The sequence below is a fragment of the Acomys russatus genome, chromosome 28 (genome assembly GCF_903995435.1).
Source record: "Acomys russatus chromosome 28, mAcoRus1.1, whole genome shotgun sequence".
Taxonomy (NCBI): Eukaryota; Metazoa; Chordata; class Mammalia; order Rodentia; family Muridae; genus Acomys; species Acomys russatus.
Window position 1 is genome coordinate 2,376,574 of NC_067164.1, and position 25,065 is coordinate 2,401,638.

Consider the following 25,065-nt stretch of genomic DNA (forward strand, 5'->3'; position numbering starts at 1 on the left):
TGACTGTGACCTTAGAGCACTCAGGGAGGACATCTCTAATCAGGGAGGACATCTCTAATCTTTCAGAGAAAAGCAAGTCCTTACTTGTTAGGTTCATCCAGAGCAGTGCATCCCGAGGCCAAACCCAACAATCCCATATTATCACAAGGGAGTAAAAGAAGGTTAGCTGCAAATTACTATTGCTATGGTTTCACTACGCCTGGAGCTTGAACCACAGAATTTTGAGAGACTCTGAATTATTCATTCTCTCACTTTACATTAAACTGATCTAAATAGACCTAGTGCCCTCATGACCTTGCATTAGAAGGCACCATAAGAACCCAGGGAAAATAAGTGAATGAGCAGTGACAAAAAATGTTTAACCAAGAAGTTCATCCAAATTAGTTTTATGTATTAAAAGCTAATATGTTCATTTGCAGGAAAATAAGTGAAAGTGGAAGACACTGTGTAAAGTTAAATAAGCCAAGCACAGAAAGAAAGAAGACCTGAAAATAGATGAGAAATTATTAATTGGAAGAAAAGTGGTGGGTGAGATGAGTGCAGGAGAGTAGAGGCCTAGGGGAGGATAAGAGAGTGCAAAGGTCAGATAAGAGAGTGCCAGGTCAGCTGCTGTCCCAGAGTGGCTAGTGCTCTGGGCCAGCTGCCTTCCTAAGACTCAGTCACTTCAGTGCTGAATGCCTTAGTTGGAGTTTCTACTGCTGAGATGCAACACCAACAGCAGTCACATGGGGAGATGACACGGGTTTATGTCATCTAACAGTGGTAGTCCATCATGATGGGAAGTCAAGGCGTGAACACTAGCCAGGCACCTGGAGGCAGGCACTGAGAGAGGCCGTGGAGGGATGCTGCCCAGCCTTTCTTACACCATCCCCGCTGTGTGGATAGGCTCTCCCATGGCAATCATTCATCAAGAAGATGGACCACAGACCAATCTGGTGTGGGCATTTTCTCAATTTAGGTTTCCCTTTCCAAGTGACACTAGCCTGTGTCAAGTTGACAAAGAAAACTAGCCAGCACATCATGCAAAAATCTCTCTGCCGATGTGTATCAGCTGTAAAGGCTTGAGTAGCTCAAAAGTATGTGGCAGATGCTATCAAAATTATTTAGTTACAACCCCATGTGGGCCCAAAACTAGTTCTCATGAAGAACATCGTTTTATGTTCAGCAAGATCACACGTGATTAACAAGGGCAGTCATGTCCAATATCATGGCTCAGGGACAGGGAGCAGCCAGCTAACACACCACACTGCTAGGAAATGGCAGGGCCACAACTTTTAAATCATGGCTTTCTGCATTCAAAGCGTCTGCTTTTTCCAGTACAGCTCCCTGTAGGATGACATTCCGGGAGTACACTTCAAAATCGGCATTAGATTTCATTCTCTGAAGACAGCTCAAATGGCTTTTCTTTATTTTTCTTGTGGCTGGCAGGCGAACACTGAAGCACACAGAGACCCATGCTCTCTTTGAACTTAGCAGGACTGAGGAAGCATAACACTAGCAGCGTAAGCCAGGGCAGTTTTCTCCTCACAGCTCCCCACCCCAGCACCCAAAAGCCAATCCTTGTTATTGTGCATGAATAGAAAGCAGTTGCCACCACTCTAGAGATGTCCCTGGGAAGGATCTGTTAAAAAGAAAGCAGATTAAAAAAAAAAATACCATGCTGCCATTGACCAACATGTTCAGCTTTTGTTTTGTTTTTACCAAGCACAGTTTCTTATTATCCTTCCTACACAAAGGAAGAAGAGAGGTACATGAAAGAAACTGTCAAAAATAAATTCCATAATGATTAGATAAAAGAAAATATAAATTTTAAATATGGCCAATTACTGTCAAGAGATATTATTTAAATAAGCAGAATTAAAGTTTGCTAGCCTTGCTTCCAAAAGACAGGCATCCCACAGACTCCTATGGCTACAAATAATATTTTAATTTATTACAATGCAGAGAAAAGAGGGGGTACGGCAAACATGTACAAGGAGGTCTTAGAGACAGAGAAAAGCAGCGGCAATATCTAAAACAGTAACCGTAAGGCTGGTTTTCTCTCCAGGTACTGAGTACATGACAGGATGGCTGAGCACACAACATGGTGAGCAAGCCTGAGCTTCGCCTTGCACCGGATGTAGTAGTCACGTGGGCTTTTCATTAACCACAGGACATCCATCAGGAATCAAATCAGTGCTGCAACTCGGTGGCAAGAAAGCCAAACCTATGCCTTGGAGTGATGGAAGCACAGAATAACAGCAGGCTTCCCTGTGAGTGGCGGCAGCCTTGCTGCAGGGTCCTCAGTATACTTGGAGACAATTCATTCTTTAGATGCAGGCTGAAGTAGCCCCACCTTACAGAAGAGACTCGCCACTTCTCCAATACCCTGTGACTAATTTTTTCACCCCAATACATAAACGACACACTTTCCTCAGCAGCATCTGTAGACAAACCCTTATTGTAGGTCAGTTGAGTTCTCAACATAATTAATAAAAAGAAATGTTTATACTAATCAACTACAAATCTCTCTGTCTTTGTCTGTCTCTGTCTCTGTCTCTCTATCTTTCTGTCTCTGTCTCTGTCTCTCTCTCTCTCTCTCTCACACACACACACACACACACACACAGATTGTGTAGGTGTAGGTGTGTTTATGTGGGTGTGTTTGTGTACACTGTGTGTGCATACTTTCTAGTGATAAGTTCACATATGCCAAAGTAACACCCTCAGGACCACTTATACTAAATATACAAAGTTAATATTAGTTTTTAAAAAATGTATGCTTAATATTATAAAATAAAGGTTTAGGCAAAAATTTAAATTTCCACAATTTACTACTTTTTAATTTTGAGCTAACAAAATTTTTCCTACACAAACATGAATTCACAGAAATGTTTTCAAAGCAAGAAAATGCAATATCCTGAGCAAGTGTAAAGAAGCTAATAAAAAAATGAACTGTGGGGTCAATGAACACCTTGAGGGAATATTAAGAGTGTTCCTGGAGCATTACTTCAGTTCCAACAATAAACTCTCCACATGCAGATGTTATAAAGCCTACCCAAACAGCTGTAATTAGAACATGCACACTGGCCTCTCTGTCTGTCTTGGGAACTGCTCATTTAAACATAATGAAATCCAATGAAATACTCTTAGCATCCAATTTTACTTTAAATCAGATCTCTGTTCTAAGCATTGTATAAACCATATTAAACCACTCTAAGTCAATATTTATTTCCAGCCAAACAAATACACGTAATGGCAGATAGTGCTGTACTTAACAAAATGGCAACAAATACCACAAGTTTCATATAAGCAGATTCTAAGCTGGCAAGCAGGTTCCGTGCTGTGCAAGGCAATGCCTCCTGCCTGTGAACCGAAAGTTCCCATCTCATCAGGTCTTTGCTCTCCATCGCCAGCCACAGGAAGGGTTAGAAGGAGGAGCAAAATATAACGCACACGCACACAGACACCGAGCTCTCCAGTGCCAGGGCCCGGATCAGAGACGTCTCTGTGCTCCCCATAACAAGGCCCACGGAGCCGAGAGGACACACAGCCCGCTTCATTTGAATTTACCTGAGCATGGCTGTCTGCATACACCCCCCCCCGACACACACACAGACACATGTGTGAGTGAATGGATGGAAACATGGACTGCTTTTAAAGTAGTCATACTTTTTGTGTAGGCTTCAGTAACTTCTAGCCATGACTTATACCAATTAAATTGCTTTACACAAAATATAAACGACTGAAAATGAGTTAACATTACATATGGACGCCTTCCTGAGTGACGGTGTGGCTTTGACTAGAGGTAAAGCAGTACAGTTCCTGATAAGTGCAGATTGCCCACAAACGATCACAGCCTTCCTTACTAGGATGCTAGGGTGTCATTTTGGATAGTACCAGTTAACTAAAACTCAAATGAAGTACAACACTCTCAAAATAATATTAAACTCTTGAAAATGGTGAGTTCTAATCTCGTGGTACTGCGTAGTACCTTACAAAACAATTTTTTCCCTCTGAGTATTTTGCTATTTGACCAAACATCCTTATAAGAAACACTTAGCAGACCATCCCACTACCACGACTAGAACAGGGAAGACAGGCTAGGCCTGCAGGTGGTTGGACAGGGTCCCCTCTTCCTCATGGAGAGTCCACACAAATCCCTGGCTTCCGCACTCTCACAGGGTTTGTCTGCTAACATTGCTCCAACCTCACCTGTGATTCTCTGCAGCAAAGGTGACAACTCAGACTCCTCAGAGAAGACACGGGCCAATGCTTTCTTCACCCTTTCTTCAGCTTCTCCCAGGTCTTCGTCCAGTGTCAACTCTCCAGTGACAGAATAGACGTAGATGAGGAGGACCAGCAGCTCCTCAGGGCTGTAGTCATCATTGGTTCTCTGACTTGAGGACTTAATCATAGGTAGCAGCTGATTTAGCACGACCGCCATGGTTGAATCCCCGAGGCTCTGAAACGGTAGCAAAGCATAGAGAGAGATGTCAGCCTTTCACAAAGACGTAACTTGGGGTCCACACTAGTTCAAAGATCTTCATGGCACTTCTTGACCATGCTGTCTTTCCTTTCTGTGTTTATTAATCCTGGCTATAACACTGTGAGAAGTCTGGTATTAGAATTTTCATTCTGAGAAACCCATTTTATAGACTGACAAGTGAAGTTGAAGGCCCTTTGATAAAGACCTTATTGCTCAATAAGATTGAGCAAATACGATTGCAATTAAAAAAAAAATGCAAGTGGTTCATCAGGCTGGGATGTAGCTCAGGGGCAGAATGTTTACCTAGCACACGCAGGGCTCCCTGTTTGATTCCCAGCTCTGTAAGAAAATGTAAGCACTTCGAAAACTTGATATTGTAAACAAAAATATAAAGTAATACAATTTAAAAAACAAACCTGGCAGATCACCATTCAAACAAATGCTGATGTTCCTTTAGCAGAATGTATATATTCAAATGATTGTTAATGATCCTTTCAAGGAATCTACATATTCAAATGAGCGCCAATGCTCCCTTAAAGGAATTACTGTCTTGCAGGGTATCCTTTTTGATATGCTCTATGTTGGCAAACATCAGTCGAATATTTTATAGCAACCAAAGCCCGTTTCCTGCTAAATCTGGCAAACAGAATAATGGCACAAACTGGGCAATTTCACTGAGAATGGGTTTAATATTTATTTTGGTGAAATTGAAGATAATTCATCTCATTTTTTAGTATGTATTAATTTTCTTCTTTTATTTTTAGGTATGGGTGTTTTGCTACACGTGTGTGCATCATGAGCATGCAATGGTGACAGACGCCAGAAGAGGGCATTTGATCTCCAGGGACTGAAGTGATGGATGGTGGTGAACTTCCATAGGGGTGCTGGGAATCAAACCTAGATCCTCTGAAAGGGCAGCTAGTACTCTAACCACAGTCCACCACTACAAATAAAGTCTACCACTAAAAATACAGGCACGCAAAAAAAAACACAAAACACAAAAAACAAAAACAAAAACCAACCAACCAAACAAACAAACAAAAAAAAGCAAAACAAAAAAAAAGAACTAGGAGTATGTCAAAAGGATCCAAGAGCCAACTGCAAGACACAGGTAGAGTAATTTAAAAAACAACATAACAACATAAAGTAGTATTTTCATATAACCTAAATTACACAAAATATATTCATCCCTTTATATTGATTCAAATGTGACTGAAGTAGGGCTGTAGTGCTTGCTTTCCAAGCACCAGGACCCCAGTTCAGTCCCTAGAACCTGTGTAGAGGGCGGGGGATTCACTGAAGCTGGCGCGAGAGGTGACTGTGAGCCCGACATGGGTGCTGGGAACAGAAGCTAAGTCCTCTGGAAGAGCAGCCAGCACTCTCAACCGCTGAGCCATCTCTTCCGGCCTGCTGTGTTCTGAAGGCCACTTCTCCTCATGAGAATAGAGAAAAGATCAGAGACCCTCCAGATCGAAGCCTTTTAAAGCAAAAGAATGTAAGCAGAACTAACAGGGGACATGTGGACACGGTGGAATTCAGAAGGATGTGTGGCACAGGCTTTATGGCCTTGGGGAAACTGTCTAACACCCCAAGTTTCAGCTTCCCCATTTATGAAACACAAACGCCTGAATATTAGCTAGCCCAGGCACACGTTTACAGAACACTGGCACACTCTGCTTCAACCACTCTGCTTTAAAAATGAAGCAACCCCCACAACAGGCTAGTCTTAATAGAGACTTAAACATTAGGTAACTCCATTCTCTGAGAGCTAACTTTGCAGAATGCATCTGATATCATGTACCAATGGCCATCCTTCATCAGGTTGTTCTGTGATCTCAACAAGCGAAGTCAGTCATAGCGCGCGCCTGGCCTGCTCTGTCTGGGGATAGGACATATTCTAGGAACAGGACATTGGCGGTCTCAGAGGAGGGGGGGCAGCCTGCAGACACCGAGTGTGCAGCCTAGCATGGGACTGCACTGCAACATCCAGCGAACGGCCAAAGAAAATCAAATGTTACTAAATGCTGCTACCGAAGAGGCAAGCACAGCCAACCATGGCCAAAATAGAGGGGTTTAAAAAAAAAAAAAAAAAATGGCTTCTTTGGAAAGTCACTGGGATTAGGGTTCCCGTTCACCTTTATACAAGCCGGCCTACTAGCAGGAGGCAGAGGACCTGAGCTGGGTCCAGGGTGACAAAGCATTTTGTTATTTCTGCAGTCTGGGATCTTGTTATTCTTGAGTCAAATGCCAGCGACTCCATACAAAGGCTCTCTTTAAAAGGCATGTTGTCCTTACAAGGGCTGGCTGTGAAGTCAAGAACTGGTCTCTGTTCTGGCAGGAGGACCATACTCCACATGGCAGCAGGCTGCTCCAGGCTGGCCCCACCTGCTCATCTGAGAGCGGAACCTGCAGCCACTCAGTGGAACTCCAAGCCACCAGCAGAGAACTCTTCCTAGAAGGCCTGTTAGCCAGCATGTGCAGCCTGGTGAGATATTGCAAATGGCGGGCCTTTGAAAAGTGCCCAAACACATTCTGCCTCCTCATGGTACCTGCCATAATTAAAACCAACCTGTTATTTAGAATAATTTTGAGGGAATCTGAATTCCCCTTGGTAGCCCTTAGGCAGAACGCAAAACTGTATAATTCACTGATATGGCCAAGTCAAGACATATCTATTATGCAAATAAATATACATAGATACAAAAATAAGTATATTATTTAATTAATAGTCAAAAACAATACATAACAAAGAACAAAGTGAGACACAGGATATGAGGGACTCAGAGGTGGAGGAGCAGGAAGCAGCCATGTCCTAAGACAGTTCTTAATGGAGGTATCTGATTTGCTTTGGAAACAACCAAATCCTGACAAAGGCCCATGGCCAACTGCAATTTGAAGAGCCAGCATCCAATATGAAGGAGAGGCAAAGCTCTAAGAGATGAATTGTAGAGCAGGATCCTCCCTCCAATAAGTATTTCATGTACATGGACCAGGAAGGTAGGCAGAATAACGTCCCACTCCTGCAGTCTCTGACTATGTTATCACATGTGGCACAGAGACTGTCCAGATGTGATTGAGACTGCATGTGAGGTGCTTCCATCGCTGCGATCGAAACGCCTTCTGGAAACGGCATGAAGGAGGACAGTTTATTTCCCCTTACAGTCGCAGAGAGATTCCGATGTCTGAGAAAGGGGCAGGAGGAGCAGCTCAGTCCGTGGCAGCAGGCTGAGGCAAAGTCCGTTCACATTGTGGTAGACAGAAAGGAGGAACTGAGGCTGGAACAAGGGACAGGCCTCACTTCCCCAAAGTCCCACCACCTTCAGGGTAGTCTCAGAAGCTGAGGATCTAGAGCTGCAGGATAAGTCTGCTGGGGACTTTCAAATGCCTGGTTCCCAAAAGAAAAGGGCTTCCTGGAGAAACCATTTCCAAAGTCGAGGTGTGTGAGCACTCAGCAGCCTGGGCCTTTCAGTATGTGGGTCCTGCCCTAAAGGAACATTTCCTATTGCACTCCAGTCTGACAAACCAAAGTGTCACAACGACAGCGGCACCAGCTGGGTCCACCCTGCCCGCACCTGTAATTATATTATGGTCACTTGCTTGCCGGGTGGCACGCTGTTCACAGCTTCCTGCTCTGCTTTGGCCCTGGACTCTCACTTTAAGCCAGGCAAAAAGGAGCAAGCAACAACCATGCCACGGCATGAATATTAAGTTTTGAAATTGTTATCTTCCACATAAATTAGTTCATTGTTTTTCAATGTGGTTTTACTTAAAATTTCAGGACATGAGCAAAATATAGGCAGATTATTTGCCAGAAGGCAGCAGAAGGTTGGGTGCTCATTCTCATCTGGAGCCTCCCAAGCAACCTTGCTCTCTGCATTTCCATCAGCAGTCTGGTCATCTGGACACACATCACAACAGCCTGCTAAGAAAAGCTTTCAGAGTAGAGAGAGGACTCTGCTGTGGGAGCACCAGCTGTTTTCCAGAGAGCCCGAGTTTGGTTCCCAGCACCCATATCAGATGGCTTACAGCCACCTGTAACTCCAGCTCTAGTGTCATCTTATAGCCTCCTCAGACACACACACACACACACACACACAGACATACACACACACAGACATACACACACAGACACACACACACACAGACACACACACACACACACACACACACAGATACACACACACACAGACACACACACACAGACACACACACACACATACAAACACAGACACACACACACAGACACAGACACACACACACACAAACACAGACACACACACACACAGACACAGACACACACATAGACACACACAGACACACACACACACAGACACACACACACACAGACACACACACATACAAACACAGACACACACACAGACACACACACACAGACACACACACAAATCTTAATCAAAGAAAACAGAAAAGTTTATAGCATCTTGAGGCTTCTCTAGCCTGTACCTCCAAACAGCTTCAAACTTCTCTAGAAAACCAGGTCAAAGGCCTTACTAGAACCTGCCAAGTTTGTCTCAGCAGCAACCCCAACTTCCTGGTACAGGTGTTCTGCCCTGACCACTTTTCATGTTGCTGTGACAAAAGCAATGTGAGACTGTAAATATTCCTTTTGGACTGTGGTTTTCAAGTATCTGTTTATCACATAGGAGAAAGCATGGCAGCAGCGACAGAGCGCCCTGTGACAGTGGGAGCTTGTGTGGCAGGCTACTCACGCGCAGTAGATTGGAAGCAGTGAAGGCAGGTAGGACCAGGGTAGCTATAATCTTCTGAGGCCCACCCCTTAGTGACTTCTGTCAACCAGGCTTGTATTTCTCAGCCTACCTAATGCTGTGGCCCTTTAACACAGTTCCTCATGTTGTGGTGACCCCCACCATAAAATTATTTTCACCCTACCCAGATCTAGCCAATGGAGAGGACATTCTCCACAGTTGAGTGGCGAGTGGCGTATGACTTTCACATGTACTCTGGTGCCTCATATTTGACCACGTCCCCTGGGTGGGGAGACTTGGTGGAACTCAGAGGAAGGATAGCAGGCTACCAAGAAGAAACTTGGTACCTTATGAGCATATAAAGGGGGAGGAAATCCCCCTCAGTCACAGTCATAGGGGAGGGGAGTAAGGGGAAAATGGGAGGGAGGGAGGAATGGGAGGATACAAGGGATGGGATAACCATTGAGATGTAATATGAATAAATTAATAAAATTAAATTAAAAAAATTATTTTCACTGCTACTTTATAACTGTAGTTTTCTACTGTTATCAATTATAATGTAAATATTTGATACGCAGGATATCTGAGATGTGACTCCTGTCAGGGTTCGAGGCCCACAGGTTGAGAACCACTGTCCTAAAGGGGACACATCCTTCAAAACACCACCAGGAGTTGAAGCTTCATTCTGAAAAACAAGAGGCTGTGGAGGGTATTGTAAGGTCCGGCTCTAACACTGCGGATCTTGAGATGAGGCAATGAGCCTGTGTTATTTGCGTAGACCCAGCCTAATCACGGAGTTTGCAAAGGTGGAAGCTTTCCGCAGCTATGGCCAGAGAAGAGCTGACGCAGAGATGCAAAGACACTGTTCCTGAAGATGGAGGAGAGAAACCACAAGCCAATGAGGGCAGAGGCCATGGAAACGGAAAGGACAAGGAAATAAATCCTCCCTACAATCTCCGGAGAGGAGTACATCTCTGATAATATTTAATGCTGATTCAGTAAGATCTCCAGAATTATAAAGTAATAGATATATGTTTGGAGGTTTGTGGTCCATTGGTGCAGCAGCAATAGGGAATTAATGCAAGTAGTCTGTAAGGCAGAAACTGAAAGATCAGTGGTGTTATAGTTTAAATGTTTGTCCTCTCGAAACCTCACACTGGAATTTAATTGCCTATATGTAAGTACTAAGCAGTGAGGCCTCTGACAGACCCCTCAGGGGTGAGACTGATGCCACTAGGAAAAGCCCACTCTTGGCTCTTCCACCGTCCACCACGGCCTTGATGCAGCAAAAGGCCCCAACAGATGCTGATATCTCACTATCAGACTTTGCAGACTGCAGGGCTTTGAACCTGTACCAAAGTCTATTCATTATGTTACCCGTTGCATTTGCACAAAATGAACCAAAGCACAGGTATCGATGAAATAACTGTCAAGTGATAGATGAATAAGCAAGAGCCTGCATGAATAGACACCCCCGTGGGATTTATTTCATCTCTAGCCAAGGGTCGGGAGGTGTACCAGTGGGGATCTTCAGGGAAACCACAGAAAGGAAAGGCAAAGAGTGACAGCAGAATTCAAACTTACTACATAACTGGCCTATTACCAATCGGCCCTGAATCACAGTCTTGGGAGCCAACATTCATCAGGTGTGTGATTATAAAGGACAGCGACTCTCTACGTGGATCCAGGGACTCCTGAGAGCCCAGAGTCCCTTCCGAGAGGGCCAGGAGTTCAGAAGTACCTTTATGACAATACCACAGAATCCCTTGCCTTATTCTTTGGGTGCGCTCTAACACTAACAGCACAAATGTATAGCGAGTTAAAATAACTAGTAATTTAAGAGGTCAGGTGCACATCTCCAAAGTAGCATTAGTCACTGTGCTGTTTTGAATGAGAATGCCCCGCACAGGTGCATGTATTTGAACTGTTGGAGGAGGCGTGGCCTTGCTGGAGGACGCACGTGACTAGGAGATGGGCTTTGAGGTATCAGAAGTTCACACCAGGCTCAACCTTTCTCTCTCTGCCTGCTGCCTATGGATCGGTTGCAGTTCTCAGCTACTTCCCTAGCTCCGTGTGTGTTGTTCTAGGGTGATGATATCACACTCACCCTCTGATGCCTCGTCATGAGGTCTCTTCACAGCAATAGAACAGTGACTAAGACGTCACTATGCTGTTCACACCAAGCTCTGTGCATATAGTTGACATTAAAAACAAAGAAAGAACTAGGTGTGTAACTCTGAGCTAGAGCTCTAAAGACTTCAGTTTGATCTCCATCCCTGAAAAGAACAACAAAAACCCACGTTTCCCTGGATGGAGTTAGGCTGGGTAATAAAATACCTGCAACCTCAGTTATAGGGAGACTCAAGCAGGACACGGGGTGGGGGTGGGGGGGTGGAGAAGAAGGAAGAAGAGAGACTTCAGCCACAATTTTAACAGTGAATATGACAAAACAAAAATGATGTGTAAGCCAGCCCTCTTCTATATAATGATTTCTCTCTTTGCAAAAGATGAAGAGGGAACTGAACTAACTGCTAGTCTTATGTTCCTTCAAATAATGACAAAGAAATGGCAATTATTAAGGCTGGGGTGTTTGCCAAACAGATAACCAAGCGAAGTGCTGGATGCAGATGCAGATGCCTATAATTTTGGTACCCATGAGCTGAGGCAGGAGGGATGCAAACCTAACACTGGCCTAGGACACAGAGCACGTGTGAGCCTAGCCTGGGCTATAGAGCAAGACCTTGTACCAAGGGGAAAAACAACAACAATGGCAAATTGAGGAAAGAACAAAGGAATCAGTTGTTTGAGGAAACAACTAATAAAATCTTGGCTTCTAAGCAAAACTTCAAGGTTTGGAAAATATCACTTTGCTACTGTCAGATTTTCTAGTCTTACAGATTTTTCTGATAAGATCAGTAGTGATATTAAAATGTGATTTTTCCCCAAAATTGCACTATACAATGTATGAACATTTGTAAGGTCTATAACTTTTAGTGAATCAAAGCTTTTAAAACCAGGCATAAGAGGGGGGTGGGGTAAAAAGGTCCATCCAAAATATATGTCAGCAATCTTAAAGCAAAAGAATACAAAAAAGCTCATTGATTTCTAATGCTATATTACGACTTCAAGAAATCAGTATTTTCAGAGTTTAAATATGGTATCAAAAATAATATTCCTACACATCTGGAAGAGTTGTCAAAACATTTCTTCTCCAGGGAGCCTCTTCTTACGCGTTCTCCAAAGCGGCATCTGGCAGCCAGTGAGCAGGGACAACTATTGAGTGTCTGCTAGTTTCTATCAGTAGAGATTTAAAAATTCAGAATGCAAACTAATGCCACTTTCACTTTTTCTCTTTTTGTTTAAAAAATAGTTACATTCTATGAAGTATGCTATCAACACTAGGCCCTTGAGACAAGGCCTCTCTGTTATGTGACTGTCCTGGAACTCACTGTGTGGGTCAGGCTGCCCTTGAACTCAGAGAGATCCATCTGCTTCTGCCTCCCAAGTGCTGGGATTAAAGTCGTGCATCACGACACATGGTCGGACGTCTAATTTTAAAGTAACAAATGTTTTTTTATATACTACAGTTCAATTTTTAATAATTAGAAAACAAATTTAATTAATAGAAATAAATAATAGCTGTTTTGTGCCAATAAACTTCGCTTCCTTAATGATTAGAACTGGTAGTTAACACTTTACTTCATTTCCTCATCTTCACCTTATACCTCCTGTTCTGCTCAGAAAGCCATCTATCTTAGGAGTGTGGTTTTTTTTTAAAGTAGCAAATGAAAAATTTAAACTTTCTGTTTCAACAACCAACACAGTAAATATCACATTTAATAACTTAAATACCATTCTAAAGAAAATTCATACTTTTCTATTCTTCTTCCCTTCCCATGGCCAGCTGCGGCCATGTTCTGAGAGGAGGCCAAGCAATAAGATGAAAAGAAGATGGATCTCTGGGGCCAGAGTTGCTCAAACACAACGCGTATAGAATTGTCTTGGGACCCCTGTTGAATCCGTCAGGTCCGAGGCGGAGCCTGGCCAGGCTGTCTCTCTAACACATTCCCAGGTTGAGATCGATGCTGTTTGTTCATCCATAGATCCCATCATTTGAGTAGCATCTAGAACGGGCCACTCAGCTCTTCCTAGACGACAGCCCAAACGTGAGGTAGAGAAGCCTGCTTAATTCACTGTATGATGTCCTTAGGTTTGGTCCTCTACTTGGCTGCTAACTATGCAAACGGACAAACGCACCACATCTTCTGAGATCTCTCTCCCTTGCTACAAACCACCACCAGCCTTCTGGTCTGCCCCATTTGGACACGCAGCCTGCAGATTTAATTCACTAGACCTACAGCTGTAATCTTTTCCTGAGGGACTGTGGGTTGCTGTTCTGAACCACTTCCCTTTGCCCTGTGTATTTGCACGTGGCTAGCTCTTTATACAGGATGTACTTTTCCCTTCTCTCCACTTGCTCTCAAGTGTCATCTTCTCTAGCCAACCCCTGGGTCTGAGTTAACTGTGTCTTCAAACCTGTTCTTCCCGCTCTGTAGCTATGCTGCTGTGTGCTGCCATCCCTCTCTCAGCTGACTGGGTTAGAAACTTAGACTGTGCTGGAGTTTTCCCTTGCTCCTGCCACATCAAACCTGTCAGGGAGCCCTGGTGACTTTGTGTACGTATTCCTTCTTCTCCATCTCTTCCTTTAACAGCCTGGGCTGCAAGTGTCATTACTTCCAGCCACGATCTGACTCATTCTAGAATAAAACCACAACTTTCTTGGAATTATTTAACAGCATACATGCCTTTTACCCTCTTGGCCCTGAGTATCTGTTCAGCCCCATCCATCATGATCCTTTCCCTCGCGGACTGTGCTTTAGCCCTGACCCGTTTCCATTTGCCTCTCTGAGTTTGCACAAGCTTATCTCTCTGCTTAGCATTGCTTTTCCCATTTCTTCATTTGCTCTCAAGACTCAACTCAAATATTACCTTCTCTAGCCTCTGGCATTGAGCTAAACATGCTCAGTTGATGATCCCATGGAAGCTTTTGTGTCTTCTTTACCCCAGATTTCATTACTCATCTCCAGTTCCCTTCTAAGAGAGAGAGAGAAGGAAAAAACCAACCCCTAAAATAAGCACACAATTGTAAATTGTCTCACCGTACCCAATGCCCTACATCATAAATACTATTACTTCAGAAGCAATTCAGGCTGAGAGAGGTTACCTTGCTAGGATGTAAGGTGGGGAATGGATGATGAGCTGGTGTGTGTGTGTGTGTGTGTGTGTGTGTGTGTGTGTGTGTGTGTGTGCGCGCACGCGCAGGTATGCATGGCAGACACGTATATGAATTTGTGTGTGCACATTTATGTGCTGCTGCCTGTGTACCTGAAGGCAAGAAGAGGGCATTGTCTTCCTCCATCACTCCCTGTCCTTTTTTTCTTTTTGAGACATGATCTCACTTAGCTTGGAGGCTGCTGACTAGCCAGATGGACTGACCAGCAAATCCCCAGGGATGCTACTGTCCCCGCCTCCCCAGTCATGGAGTTAGAAGGAGGGACAGCTTTTTACAGGGGTCACAGGGATCAAACTCAGCCCTTCATGCTTGTGCAGCAGGCACTCTCTGACTGGGTGACGTCCAGCCGTGAACTGGGTAGACTGGGATTGTTCAGCACACATCTCTAGTGCTTCCTGGCCAGGAGAGAGATTAGTCTGTGGGAAAGAAGAATCTAGACCCTTGGAAAAGGGTGGGTTGTACTAGTGATTTCAGCTAAAACAAATAGTCAAGGAAGCCCAAGTCATGAGGCAATAAATAAACCGTAAGTGTAAGAGCAGTATAGGTGAATGTAGCCCGCCAGAGGTGGTGTACTGACCTACAGCTCTTTAGAGCCCTTGGCAAGGCACCTTAATCAAGATAGGACCAGCCACAAACATGAAGGCCGACTGTGATTATGCCGTGGCTGCCTCGGTCCCTCACTCTCGTTACAGGCAGCTAAAGTCTCATACAAAAGTGCCTCAGACATAAGCTAGCAGTGGCCTCAAGTTCTATCCCACTGCAGCATACGGCATGTGCAGTACAAACAGTGCAGTGCTCTGTGTCACGTCAGTGAGATGACTCTGTGTGCACACTGCTAAGCTTGATGACCCAAGTCTGATCCCTTGAGCCCACACGGGGAAAGGAGAGATTCTACAAGGCGTGCTCTGTCCTCTACAAGTGTGCCAGGGCACGTACACACACACACACACAATGAAATAAATGAATAAATAAACAGTGTCCACTGCATGCTTACTAACCTTTATATGAAAAAACGTAATATACTAAAAAAATTTATTTAAATGTGCTACACTGGGACTACAGCATGGGCTTGAGATGGGGAAAAGGATGAGAGTGTCACACCAATGAGGAAAAAGGTGTCTGGACAGGCTCAGTGCGCTTAGGTGGGGAATGGAAGGATGGTGAGAAACGAGGCAGAAAAAGAGCAGATCCCTCAGGACTGCTCAGGCAGCTGGTTGTGAGGACTTTTGCTTTTCTTCTAAGATACAATTCACAGGGGTTTTGAGCAGAGACTAGCTGTGATCTGATCTGTTTTAAGGATTATCACTCAGGGTATAGTGAAAAGAGCAGAGCATGGAAAGATGGGGCGGAAGCAGGAAGACAGGAGGCAACTCAACAATGCAGGCGGGAAACACCGCGGCAAGAGCGCTGTCAGCACTGGCCTGCACACCTTGATGTTCGGGCCAGCACCGTGGGCTGATAGGCTCAGAGTGGAGAAGGCACACAAAGGATCGTAGCAGGAGGTGGTGCAGGGGAAATGGCAGGCAGGAAGAAATGTTTAGAAAGAGAGACGTTTAAGTCCAGGCCTAGAGTAAGGAAAACAATAGCATGCGCAATAGAAAGTCAAGAGCGCTATATCAAAGATACAGGAGAGCAGGAAGCAGCTGCAAACACAGGATGGGCCATCTCAGAGCATGAGCCTTTGCCTAAATTTACTCTCTATCTGTGGGCTTTGGAACTAATTGGCTTTCTGTGCCTTCAGAACGGATGATTCTGAGTGACTGAGAAACAGCAATGTTCTCATGGTTGTAAAAACAGGTTCCATATACTTTCTCTTCTTTTAAAAAACGCCCACAGCTGAGCACAGTGGCATACCCCTTTAATTCCCCCTGCGGCGGAGGCAGATGCAGAAGGGTCTCTGTGAGTTTGAGGCTACCCAGGTCTACATGGTGAATTCTAGATCAGCCAGAGATACATAGTGAGAGCTTGCCTCAAAAATAAAATGACTCATCAAAAAACAAACAAACAAACAAACAAAACTTGCTCCCAAGAAAATCTAAGACAGTCACGCAATGGAACATAATAGAATAGTGAGGAACAATAATCCATATTTTAAAGCAAAGGCAAGGATAAATCTCCAAATAAAACATTGCATAAAAAGCCAGAAAAATAACATTGTAAGTTATAGAAACCATGGAAAAGTAATCTGTTTTTAGCAGTCTCTATCCCTGATATGAATGCGTGGGGGCAGGGAAGGCATGCCTTCCAGGACTGCTGATAATCTCCCAGGCTGATCTGGGTAGTGGTTACACAGCTGCCTCTGCTTAGTAAAAATTCACTGAGCTGTACATTTCAATACTATATTTTACCTCAATACATTTTTTCAAATGCCATTATGCCAGGCCACACTTTCTGCATGCTGAGAAGAGCAGAGCCATCCACTTAGAGCTCTTGCTACAAATTAGCGTCTATCCAAAGCAAGAGCAGGAAAACATAAAATGTTTACAAGTTTCATCAAGTAATCTCACTGGGACACTTGTACCTTTGGCTAAGGGGACAGGGAAAGGCCCCGACGTGGGGGGAAGGAGGCAAGAACAACTCCAACGGCTGTTCAGTTTAAACCACACAGATGTTTCAAGTGTGTGTGTGTGTGTGTGTGTGTGTGTGTGTGTGTGTGTGTACAGACACGTTTGTAATGTTTTCTCCATCTCTTGGGAAATGATGTGGTGCTGCACTTCAGCAGGGCTGCCCAGTTAAGCTGCTTTCTGTAAACAGGCGAGCAGGGCCTTAAGTTGCATGAAATGAGGGGCAAGTGACTTCTGAGGGCACCACGAAACACCACAGGGAGTTGGGAAGTGTGCATCCAACGAAAGCACCAGCGATCTGTCTCTCTCTGGCCACCTCTAATGATTTAAGAGCTCTGCACCATGTTAGCATCAATCTATTACCGTAATGGAGCAGCCACTCCGAACTGCAGTTTTTAAAATGCAACTATCCGTGACCTAAATTTCCTGCTGGTCCTGCTGGCCCCAGGTTAGGCCTGCTTGTCTGTCATCAGGGGAACCAATATAAATAATAAAAACAGATCAGCTCTGGGCTTTCCAAAGCCACACTAAGAAAAACGTAAATGGCACCAGTGTCCACACTCTGCTTGGACTGTTGGTGGAGTCTGTCCCAGTTATAACATATGCCACAGTGTGAGTACATTAGCTTAAAGCCTGTTTTAATTTCCCTCTCTTCTTGCTTGCCTTTCTTTCTTTCTTTTTTTTTTTTTTTTTAATGTGAATGGGTGTTTTGCTTGCATGTATGTCTGCATGCCATGTGCATGCAGTGCTCACAGAGGCCAGAAGGGGGCCACCGAATCCCCTGAAACTGGAATTACAGATGTTTGTAAGCCACCATATGGGTGCCGGGAATCAAACCCAGGTCCTCTGGAATAGCAGCCAGTGCTCTTAACCGTTGAGCCATGTCTCCAGTCCTTTGCTTGCTTTTTTAATCTGGCCAAGCAACAAGCTCATAACTCTTAGCAAGGAGCAGAAATGATATGGGTTTTAGTTTTGACAACCTAAGTGCTTTTTGAAAACAAAACATAAGTCTCTGTGAAGAACACACTAGTAAAATCTGTGTAGAATCTGACTTCCAGGATGCTTGGGACAGAGCTAGGAGATCAAATGCTTGTAGAAGAGGGGGAAATGGGGGTGTGGGGGGGGGGAGTGGAAAAGCTGTTACCTTGAGAACTGTTTTAACACCTCTCCCACCCCACACTGGAAGCAAGGGGGCTGGCCTTCGGTGGCCCAGGCCTCAGGCTCGCTTAGGAGAGTGACTTCTCCATAACAGCCTTCCTGCTCACATTCACGCTTTCCAGCATGGCATGGAGGCTAAGGTCTTGGTGTCTTCCGGAAACTATGTGGGCAGTGGCACTGCAGACTAGATCAGCTTAGGAAAGTTCGGGAATATTCTCTACCAAATGAAGGGCAGAGCCAGAAGCCATGCCTGAAGTCAGTGGGGTGGCCCATGCTCTCTGCTCTCTATGCTGATCCTGCTTCCTACTGTTCCACTCACAATGCACCAGCTTCTCCCTGGACTCAGCAAATCAAGCAGTTTCTCCCCTAAGGCAAGTATTTAGAAGGCTGGACTCTTCCAAGAGAAAACTACATTTAAAAAGAAAGACGGCCTGAGAGGAAGCCAGATGACTCTGCAGTGGCTGAATTTCTGATTTAATGGTAGCTGGGAAGCACTTTGGCATAGAAAATATTTCTGGGTTTCCTCAAATTAGATTTTACAGAAATTAACTGAAAGCTCTTAGTATTGTTCTCCTATTTTTAAAGTGTACAACGGGTGTAAATTTAGAAGGTAGACTTCACATTTCCATAAAGGAACGGTACAAAGGGCTATAATTTAAGCTTGTGCAAAGCACTGAAATCTCACGGTCTCAAGTTCTTGCCCAGTACCCCAGACCTCACCAGGCTCTTGTGGGAAATAAATAAGAAGGGCCCTCAACGTTGAAGTATGTACGCTTGCTTTAGCACTACCTTTATTACTATTTTATGACTTTCCTCTCCAAAGGGAGGCTTCTATTTATGGGGGTCTGGTGAATTGGATATATTTATACACCCCCGGTGATTTACCTGTCCACTACCCTCCAACCTCCCAACCAAGACCTGGCCATTTGTTACTGGGACGCCTCAGCCAATGAGGTGCTGTGCGGCCACACCTCGGTCCTGCCAGTTCTTTCCGGCTGCCTGGGGGACAGCTATGACACGGCTATACAGCATCCATCACAGTACAAATCAAGAAGCCTGAGGCCACGTCCAACCCAGCTGATCCATGGACCCTCTGGCTTTAGTCATGGCCATGTAGAGACACCAAAGGATCCAGCTACAAGTAAGGGTGGTTAGCAGCTCTGTGACAAACTCTGAAAACAAGGAGGCCATGGGGAGATGGGCATGGTCTCATTGATAAACCCCCAACACGGCCTCTGCCCTGCAAATGGCAGGAACAGCAACAGGATGTAGAGTCTCCTCACATTTCCTTCCAGGCTCAGCAACCACAGTGTTCCTTGTGTACTGAAGGAAGCTCAATGATGCGAGCCTTTAGAGCTGTGCTCTTCCCCGTCCGCTCTGACTTTCAGGACTATGCCTCCGCTTCCTTTAAAGTAGTTCTATATACATTTTGCCATAGACTCTATTCCTCTAAGAAAATAAGAAAAGATAGAGAGGCCACAAAGGTGAATTGCAGAAGAAGGAGGAGGAAGAGGAGGGAGGAAAGTGGAGGAGGAGGAGGAGGGCAGGACAGCAGAACTATTTGATTTATAGATGTTTACCATTATAAAATTTCCTCTTAGAACCACTTTTTCAGTATCTTATAGATTTTTATTATGTTGTTTGCTCAATTTTGTTTGTCTCAAAATAGTTTTTTTTACCCATTCATTGGTCAGGAGCATGTTGTCTAGTTTCCACATATTTGTTAATTTTCCAAAATATTTCGGTTACTGATTTTCATGCCATTGTGACTTTAATCTTTTAAATTTTATTCAGATTTTTCTGTGGTCTTTTAAAGTGGCTTATCCAGCTGAGCCAGCATGCCAGCCCTAAAATATATTCTAAGTGGAGTTCCAGAATTTAAAAAATAGAGAAGAAACACACTGGATAAGATAATAGATGTAAGTTTTCAGGAGTGATTAAAAGCGATAATCACCAGATACAGGATATAAAATATACACCAAGCAGGGTGAATGTAAAAAAAAAAAAAAATCTATAATTAAACATCATAAAGCTAAAAAAATCATTTTTAAAACTAGAAAGATGAGGAAGAGAAAGGAAGAAATGAGCATACACAAAGAAGTCTTAAGAGCAAATTAAATATTTATCACATATAAGGAAAATAGCTTTATAATGGCTGCAAATGTGTTAACAACAGTAGAAGGACACAGTAGAATCAACAACCAAAGTAGCTGGGCTGGGAGGATGGCTCAGTGGATAAAGTGTTTACTGAGCAAGTGTGTGAACAAAAGCTCTGGTCCCCAGAACCCACGTAAGGCCAGATGTGGCAGCATGCATCTGTAATCCTTCACTCCTGTAACATGATGGGGAATGGACAGAGGAGGACCCATGACATTTGTGTGTCGTGGTGAACAACAGGAGACCCTGGCTCAAACAAGGTGGAAGGTGAGGCTAATACCCGAGCTGTCCAGTGACTTCCACACATGTGCCATGATACTCATGGCATGCACACCAAGAAAAACATCACAGCACTTGCTGTCTTTGAGTCCTTAGCACCAACACTAACACTAGGTATACCCTAACACACTGAAAATGCCAGTGAAATAAACTGACTGTATTTCCCATCTCCACTTCAATTAAACCAGATACTTGGAAAAATAAAATGAGACTCATATGAATGAAGTCTGAAATTGGTTTATTTCCTCATTTTGTTAGAGTTCTGGGTGTACAGTAAATTCACCACAAAGTTAGAAACATCTGCTGACATGAAACAGTGAATCCCCACAACCCAGTCTCACGCTATGTTCTCAGTCAAAAGAAATGCCTTTTATTCAGCAAAGTTAGCATGGAGAGTTCTGTGCATAACAGAGATTCCTATCAGCCATACGAATGCTACTGCCTGTGCGGCGCAGCACACAGCCTGGTGCATGCTTGCCACAGACCACGTTGACTGCATGGCATAGCACACAGCCTGGTGCAGGCTTGCCACAGACCACGTTGACTGCGTGGCGCAGCACACAGCCTGGTGCAGGCTTGCCACAGACCACGTTGACTGCGTGGCGCAGCACACAGCCTGGTGCAGGCTTGCCACAGACCATGTTGACTGCACAGCGCAGCACACAGCCTGGTGCAGGCTTGCCACAGACCACGTTGACTGCGTGGCGCAGCACACAGCCTGGTGCAGGCTTGCCACAGACCACGTTGACTGCGTGGCGCAGCACACAGCCTGGTGCAGGCTTGCCACAGACCACGTTGACTGCATGGCACAGCACACAGCCTGGTGCAGGTTTGCCACAGACCATGTTGACTACAGACAGGCTCAGCTCCGGTTTCAGTTTACTCTGGTGTTTCATATTCTGCTGACTGCAGATAAAACCTCCGCCCACAATGGCCGTGTGTTTCAGCCATCTCCTTGGGGTTCCACGGGTGTTTGAACTGAAATATAGAGACTCATAAGGTGCCCTAACAAGCAGAAACATAAATTGTGTATAGCAGTAATAACTTTCCCACTTAAGAGTTGATATTACTAGAGAAAAAAAAAAGAACTTTATTTCTTAAAAGCCATGTAATAAGATACATTTTAGCTTGCTTCAAGTTTTTGAATTTCTGGTCTTTTGAGATGAAAACGCTAGATGTACAAATTCACTAAATACCAAAAAAAAAAAAAAAAAAAAAGTTGTTTTCCAAATTGTTCAAACGGAACATTTGGAACGGAAATACTATTAAATTTGCTTCCCCCCCGCATGTGTAACTGGACTAGACAGTGTTGTAACATGTGAGTCACTTGCTGAGTCTGAACAACTATGCACGTATGGGTCTTTCCATTCTCCATAGCGTTGACTCTATGAAATGTCCCCAACAGGCCCAGACATTTAAGCATTAGCCCGGAATTCCTAGAGTCACAGAGTTAGGTCTGCCAGGTTAATACAGCTTCCTAGAGGAAACAAGACCATGCAGAAGCTCAGGTGGAAGACGCAGAAAGGGACTTAAGTTTTCTTTTTGGGAAGCCAAATAAAATACTTTCTCAAACTTGAGAAATGAAAACTAACATTTAGCAGGATTGTGGGAAGAAGAGGCCTGGCCTGCTGCTCCTTGTGAAATTCCCATTTTCTTCTGCTATGGCTATTAGGATGGCAGAGGCTATGGTGGGCATCTCATAACACCTTTAAGAATAAGGCTGTGCTAGCCTCCATCTGCACCCACAAGTGGCCTAGAAGCACAGGAGCTGCCTTGCCCTCCATGTCTACACATCGATGCCACCGAGAACACTACTGTGAAATGTAAACACCTGATCAAGGCCCAACTCAGTCCCCACTGGCATCGCCAGCGTAACCGATGCTTTTTGCAGACTGTAAAATTAGCTGGGAAAGGTGACTTGCTAGCAGGGTGCGAATGTGAAATGTTCTCAACAGGCTCAGATATTTAAGCATTATGTCCCCAGATGCTGCTGCTTTAAGAGCTTGTGGCAACTTTTGGGCATGAAAGCTAACCAGCACAGAGTTGTAAGGCCAGGCAAGAGGGTTATGGCGCCCTAGTTTTGTGCCAGACTGCAGCCTAGCTGGACTTCATGACCACAGCCACAGTGGAACAAGCCACCACACATTCCCGCGCTCTCTCAGCTGTGGGCCAAAATCATCCTTAGGATGTGTCTGGTTGGACACTTTGTTACAGCCACAAGAGAAGTAACCAATACATTCGCTGTGAAAAACTCCCATCAAAATAATCACTGACTATCCACACGAGTGGGAAAGGCCCGCTGAGTGGAGACTGTTTCTTGTGTTCAAGCACTCAGCTTTCTTACAGTACTACATAACAACTCCGTAAGCTTTGCAAATAGCCACCCAAAAGAAAAGAGGGTTGTATTTCCCAGCCTGCCTTGCAACTTGATGTGACCATACAAACTAAAGCCCTGTTAGTGAGATAGTCCAGCCGAGGTGATGTGTACACTTTGGGGACATCATCTTAATGGAACAAGCTATAGTCGCCACATCCTCTCTGTCCCTGATTTGGATCCCTGGAATAAGAAAATTCTTGCAAACTAGACCGTCTATGTAGATCACAAAATGCTAATAGTATTTGTATTGAAACAATGGTATAAGCCGGGCGTGGTGGCGCACGCCTTTAATCCCAGCACTCGGGAGGCAGAGGCAGGCGGATCGCTGTGAGTTCGAAGCCAGCCTGGTCTACAAAGTGAGTCCAGGACAGCCAAGGGTACACAGAGAAACCCTGTCTCGAAAAAACAAAAACAAAACAAAACAAAACAAAACAAAAAAACAATGGTACCTGGGGGCGGGGGCAGAGTGCTATCACCAAGAAGCTGAATTGCTATTCACTCTAGACGACTGTCGAAATGTGAAGGAGGATGAATTTCCATCTTGGTTGTGTCAATTTTATGACAGCCGCCTGAAATATGCTCAGCCAGCAAACCATTATCTGCTCTGTGTCCAAAAGCTTTTCTAGATGGCCGGTGGATTACTTGTAAGCCACCTTAGTGCCTTAGGTACCAACAAACATGATGATTTTGACCTGGAATAATATTTTGCACCAAAAAAATTAATAGCCTGGCATTCTTGAAAACATTGGTCCCAAAAGGAAACTAAGAGATTATGTATATTACAAAACAACTCCAACTGCAAGTGACAGTCCCTATACCATTAGCCATTTGATTTCAAGTGGCCTTTCATTATGCAAAATGCCTTAGCAAATTAAAGTACATCTTTAAGGTTTAAAGTTACTTGACTTCATAGAAGGAGGGAAGAAAACTTTCCTGGGAAGATTCAGGGGCAGCCACACCCTGTGGAGACCATGTAGAATAAACACATCAGTCCAAACCCAGCCACAAACCCTGTGTTTGCTCCCTCTGCTAACAGGAGCCCTGTGCTGCCTCTGCTAACAGGAGCTGTGTGCTGCCTCTGCTAACAGAAGCCCTGTGCTGCCTCTGCTAACAGGAGCCCTGTGCTGCCTCTGCTAACAGGAGCCCTGTGCTGCCTCTGCTAACAGGAGCCCTGTGCTGCCTCTGCTAACAGGAGCCCTGTGCTGCCTCTGCTAACAGGAGCCCTGTGCTGCCTCTGCTAACAGGAGCTGTGTGCTGCCTCTGCTAACAGGAGCCCTGTGCTGCCTCTGCTAACAGGAGCCCTGTGCTGCCTCTGCTAACAGGAGCCCTGTGCTGCCTCTGCTAACAGGAGCCCTGTGCTGCCTCTGCTAACAGGAGCCCTGTGCTGCCTCTGCTAACAGGAGCCGTGTGGTGGCACAGAGTGAGGAATGGATTCTAGATGGAAGAAAGGAGCAGATAAGGACCTTAGCTCTTGAAGAACAAGCTCTTATGTGTTGCACCTTCAAGATAAGATCAGTGCTGGGATATCAGAGTAGAGCTTTTCTCCTGGGTGACTCGGACCCTTTGTGAACACTGGAAGTGGAAGTCATTTGGCTGGCATAGAGACCGAGGAGTCCTGCAGCAATTGTTAGCATTGGAGGTAGAAGGTGGGTTTACAGCACATGGCTATCTCAACTCAGGCGAGTTCTCTGTATACCCAAATCAGCAATGACAAAGCACCAAAGGTTCTTCTTTAAAAGCCCATTCACAATCTAAAATAAAATGGAATTACCACAATACATTATTTTCAATCACTATCATGGAGTAATGAAAGGCGCACACACGCGGGGACACACACACACACACACACACACACACACACACACACACACACACACACAAACACACACACACCCCACTATTTGAATTGTTTCAATTTAACTGTGATTACAATCTAGAACTGAGATTGTCAGGCTTTCCTAATTAAACTTCATTCTAAGGTTAATCCACAACAAATGAACATTTTTCAAAATAAAAGCATTATATAGAGAATTCAATAAAAC

At 44.5% G+C, this 25,065-nt stretch overlaps 1 protein-coding gene across 1 annotated transcript in view; it reads right to left on the reverse strand.

The window, feature by feature from the left end:
• The window catches only part of Scfd2 (sec1 family domain containing 2), a 309,492-nt gene that overhangs the window by 193,941 nt on the left and 90,486 nt on the right, over positions 1-25,065 (reverse strand). The window contains exon 5 of the mRNA XM_051170885.1: positions 4,195-4,444. Coding sequence (XP_051026842.1) covers positions 4,195-4,444 — 250 coding nt within the window. The remainder of the gene's footprint in view (positions 1-4,194; positions 4,445-25,065) is intronic.